Here is a 5,188-nt window from a genome sequence, read left to right on the forward strand (position 1 = left end):
AGCCAGTGTTCCTCCCAAGCAAGCAAAGGGGTGACGCCGAGCAGCCGGGCCCGGTGGATCCGGGGCCAGCTTCGTCTGGCCGGGAGCAGGACACACACCAAACCCATGGCACCGCACTTTGGGTGGCTTCTGGCACTAACGGCAGTAACTTGGCTCCACACAGGACAGACAGACATGCACATGCTGCAGTCTCCAGCCCACACCTGCCAGTCATGTGGCTTCCGAAATCAGACCGAGTGTGTCCACAACGGCATCATAAACTGGTTCATAGGAGCTCCATTTTTCTTTCAAAAAAGGCATGTTAAATCCACATATGAAGGAAGTGTGTTCATGGAATCCAGGTCATCACCCCAGAGCACAGCAAACCTTCATGTGAACCACAGGCACAGAACCTTCATCAATGAAGTGTGCTCAGCATTAACCTTCAGAAGCTGATGACACTGTTTTCTCTTTAAGCAGAAAAGAGGAAAGTTAGAACAAGAGAAATGACAGATATTTCATAAGCTTGAATGTAAATAATAAATATCAAGTCTGAAAAAGACAGGATTCTTACCTCACTGGGATGGAAAAGGCTTAAATGGAATCTGAAGTATACAAGGGAAAAGAACCCAGGAGAAACTTCCTCCATGCCTGTTGAGGGCACTTCTTTCTCAGAAGTGAATGGATCCTGCTTTTTGCAGACATAGGTGCCTGCAATCGCCAGCGCCTCTCAGAACATCAAGACTGCACTGGGGAGAACCCACGGAAGTGGAAAGGGCTGCTGGCCAGGTGACTTCCTCCACAGGGGCCCCAGAGCCAGGTGAGGACACCTCCAGGGAATGTGCACCCCAGACCTTGAGGCAGTGGCAGTCCCATGGGAACAGCAGTGCCACACAGAGCCTCTGCACATGGGATCCGCCTGGGCTGCACCTTCTGCTCTGCCCCGGAGGTGGAGGAGGTGGGCTATTTAGTGGGAAATATGTTCTAGAGGAAAGATGGCAAAAGGTGTCCAAATACGTAGTGAAAATCCAGTTAAACATTTACAATTTATTAAACTTTTTGGTCAAAATAGTCGAACAAATATATACAATCCCATTTTACTAGAACTGTCTTTTTAAGGACCAGGGTTGACTAATGCTTAAATAACTCTGTTCCACACCTCAGACTTTGTAAACTGTGTCACAATCAATATACAAAAATAAAAGTACTTTTAGATTCTTAATTTCTAACTTAATGTTAACTCAAGTGGCACTGTGTTAGCATTAATTCAGGGTATTGACAGACACCCTGTTCTTGTGATGTGGATTAGTAATCAGCACACACCTCCATCTCCACTGGGGCATGAGGAATCAGGATCAGCACCACCTCCATCTCCATAGGGGCATGAGGAATCAGGATCAGCACACACCTTCATCTAGACAGGGGCACAAGGGATCAACACACACCTTCATCTATACAGGGGCACAAGGGATCAGCACACACCTTCATCTAGACAGGGGAATGGGGGATGAGCACACACCTCCATCTCCATAGGGGCATGAGGAATCAGGATCAGCACACACCTTCATCTCCATAGGGGCATGAGGAATCAGGATCAGCACACACCATCTAGACAGGGGAATGGGGGATCTGCACACACCTCCATCTCCACTGGGGCACAAGGAATCAGGATCAGCACACACCTTCATCTCCACAGGGGCATGAGGAATCAGGATCAGCATACACCTTCATCTAGACAGGGGCACAAGGGATCAGCACATACCTTCATCTAGACGGGAACGGGGGATCAGCACACACCTTCATCCCCACAGGGGCACGGGAGCCCGACTCCCCACTCCCCTCGGGGACACGTAGTGGGTGTGTGTTAAATCCCACAGAAGCAAGCTCTGGTCACCCAGCATTGTTACAGCTCTGTATTATATGTCTTGGAAAATCTTGATTTCTGGCATCAAAGATCTTACTTGAAAATAAACAAACGTGCTGGTGGCATCATGTAATTAAAATTACTTAATTTTCCTGGTTTGAAATGCAGGATGAAATTTAGCATGCATATAATTTTAGCAATATTTAAAAGTATACTTCCCCAAAGTACTTTTCAAAAGCCTTAGAAAGAAAGCACATGTTTCTTCATCTGTAGTGAATTTGAGGCTACTTTAAACCAGGCTAATTGGATGGCAGCACTTTCGGTTCTTCCTTGCAATTTTCTTTCTCAGAGGTGGCCTCGGTTCTGGTTTTTCCCAGACCTTACCTGGTGTATCTGATGGGGTCCTATAGAAACACAGCGGGTGGCAGCTTGGGGACAGAAATGCTGCACACAACCCCCCACGCTGCCAAAGAAGGGGACACATTTCTCAAACAGGTAGTTCCAAAGAAGAACCCTGCATAACTTCATTCTATGCAATGAAAGCAAATGAAAAGGCAATGCTTATGTTTGGATTTAAAAACACTTTTTATAGCGTGTTGTTTTTATTGAGTGCTCACACCCGAAGGGGTGGCGGCGGATGCTGTGGTTGAGTGGGGCCGCCTGAGCCTGCTCGGGCCACATCCACACATCCACGGAGCCCACCCGGGCTCAGAGGAAGGCTGAGAGGACACGGACGGTGGCCACGCCACGCTGCAGTGAAGGCCCAAGTGCGATGGCAGAGAGAGGGAAAGTCGAAGGAAGAGCGGTAACTGACAACAGTAACTTTTCTCTTGGATGTTAATTTTTTGTTCTATAAATTGGAAAGGAAGGCTTGGACTGAAATAAATACATTTATTCTTTTGAGTAATGGCCTTTTGGGAGCAGTGTCAACTCTGCTTCGAGAGCGTCTCCATGTGAGCAGTAGCGCCTGCCTCGCGCCTCGCCAAAGGCGGAACACACCGGGCCTCCAGCGGCGGCAGCTTTCTCCTGTGTCTGTGAAGGGAAGCAGCAGGTGCGTCGCTGTTCTTAATGGAGCGGACAATGATGCCTTTCTCTGACAGAAAAATGATCGGCTTAACTATGCAAGACAAGACTTGGTCCTCACGTTCGCGTCCCTAGTTGATTTTGTCCTGGAATATGTACAAGTTATTGGTGGCAGCCACGGCAATGACATTGTCCGCGGGGTGCCAGGCCGTGTGCAGGATCTTCTTGTTGAAGTCCAGACTGTCCACACTGATCTCGTCTTTCTTCCGCTTACCCCCTGTACACACCTTCCTGGGTTTGAGGCTGGCGCGTGGTTTGCTGCTCTCTCTCGAGGCCTCCAGGGTCACATCCCTCCGCGTGTCTCTGTCAAACATTCTGAAGAAGTTGTTGTAGGACCCGGTCATGATGGCGCTGTTCAAAACAAGAGCAGAGAGCAGCACTCCTAAGTGGGGGGAGCAACAAGGACTCAGACCCCAACCCTGGGGTGCACAGTGCATACCACCCGCCCCCACAACCCAGTTACTTTCAGAAATCAGGAATGAACAATCACAATACCAGTCCGAAGAGGAGTGCTGTGAAGATTCTTACTGAGCTTTATATATAATCATGTCAGTAAGACATTAGTGTATTTTCTGAAACAATCCCACCTATTTATCTCACTCATAAGTAACAGTACAGTTTAAGCCTTAAATTCTGCAGTTTGTCAATAATTCATAATGACCTGAACACAATCCTTATCATGTTCAACAGTTACTAGTCATATCTGTCAATGTTTCTTCAGAGTTAAACTGCTTTTCTATTAATTTCAAAAAGTTTCCTTCAAATGAAGCAACGGATAGAAATAGTAAAAATCTTAAACACTGGGCGAAGTGTGGCAGAATTTTAGAACAACTGCATTTCACAACACATTCCAGACAATACAATACTGTCCATGCTTTTTTCTTCAAGATCAATTGTAATGGCTTTCAAATGTCTCTGCTGTCGAAAAATTCCACGAACGCACACATCCTCATAACTTCATATTGGCAAAAACCTCTGCAATCTTCCTTTTCTACAAAATGACAGAAAAATGGCTGAATGATAGCAACCACTGCCATGATTTGACCCATGGCTTTATGAGTCCAGTTTCTGATGAAAGATGTGTTCAAACAATGCCCTTCTGATTTCTCCAGCAGTCCTCGAAGCTCGCCTGTTCTTCGTATTCTGACACTGACCTGCACCCTCACGTCCTGCCCCCGTGGTCATGCACGGCGAGAGACCTTCGTGCCGGCACGTCTTCAAGGTGCCGTGAGAAAGAAGCGGGCTGTTTCCCTTCCATGGCCCAGCACTGACCCCAGCTGCTGGCAAATATCTAGTGTCTGGCTGACCTTGTCTAAAACTTCAAAGCACGAAAAAAAAAAAAAAAAAAAAAAGACAAACTCAGAAAAGAGAAATTGCACTCAGCTATCCATGTTTATTTCACATCTCCTGCTTCCATCCAGGAGTCCACAGCACCACAGGGGCAGGAGACACAAGATGTGCCCAGCACCGTCCAGCAATGCCAAGTTGTGCACATGGTCTTGGAACAGGGGTGTGCAGCCAAGTTGGTACGTGAGGGCCATTGACTGGGAGTTCCCGAAATTAGTTTCCACATAAAACACAATGTTTACGAAAGGGTGAGTATAAGAATGTGTGAATCTGAAGCTTACGTTTATGTTATTAAAACTCAACAGCAACCATTATTCAGAACACAGACCACAAAAGATGTATGGCCGACACTGGAATTGCTGGTGCATGGTAAGAATGAAAAGCAGATCAGCTTTTATACAGATTTATGATCCCTTTTAAATTCTTCCCATACAGTGCCAGCCCCAGAGTGGGTGTTTCCATGCTGCAAACCAGGGCGCTGCCCAGCAGCCCGGTTCTGGCCCAGGAAGGGAACAGCACAGACACAGACATAAGCGCATAACTGGTTTTGTGAGGCGGCCTAGAACACGAGAAGGCGCTGCCACACAGAGAATCAGGACTGGGCTGAGGCAGCACTGCAACGCCTCACTCCCCTTCATCAGGTCCCTCAACAGAAGTTTCCAGGCAGGAAGACAGGAGTGTCTGTGAAAGTAAATGGACTAAGCAAGTGTTACTGGGAATGCTTTTAGATGGTCTTGGGGTATGTAATCTAAGGGTATTTTGCAATATTTGAAATATATCAAGAGGAATAAAGAATACAGTAACTATCCATGTACCTGCAAGTCACTGCTAAGACAGTGAGCACCCCCACACACCCCAAGTCACTGTTAAGACAGGGACTCCCCCACGCACACTCACAAGTCACTGCTAAGACAG

At 47.1% G+C, this 5,188-nt stretch overlaps 1 protein-coding gene across 11 annotated transcripts in view; it reads right to left on the reverse strand.

Annotated features, from left to right (window-relative positions):
- Positions 1-1,006: 1,006 nt before the first annotated feature.
- PPP2R2D (protein phosphatase 2 regulatory subunit Bdelta) overlaps positions 1,007-5,188 on the reverse strand; it is a 55,593-nt gene continuing 51,411 nt past the window's right edge. For 10 of the 11 annotated variants that reach the window (XM_017893839.1, XM_017893841.1, XM_017893840.1 and 7 more), the window contains one exon: positions 2,405-3,277. In XM_017893839.1, coding sequence (XP_017749328.1) covers positions 2,998-3,277 — 280 coding nt within the window. In that variant the 3' untranslated portion in view covers positions 2,405-2,997. Of the gene's footprint in view, positions 3,278-5,188 lie in introns of all 11 variants that reach the window. The other variant, XM_017893837.1, reaches the window with a different exon arrangement.

This window comes from Rhinopithecus bieti, unplaced genomic scaffold, assembly GCF_001698545.2.
Source record: "Rhinopithecus bieti isolate Rb0 unplaced genomic scaffold, ASM169854v2 scaffold_24263, whole genome shotgun sequence".
Lineage (NCBI taxonomy): Eukaryota > Metazoa > Chordata > Mammalia > Primates > Cercopithecidae > Rhinopithecus > Rhinopithecus bieti.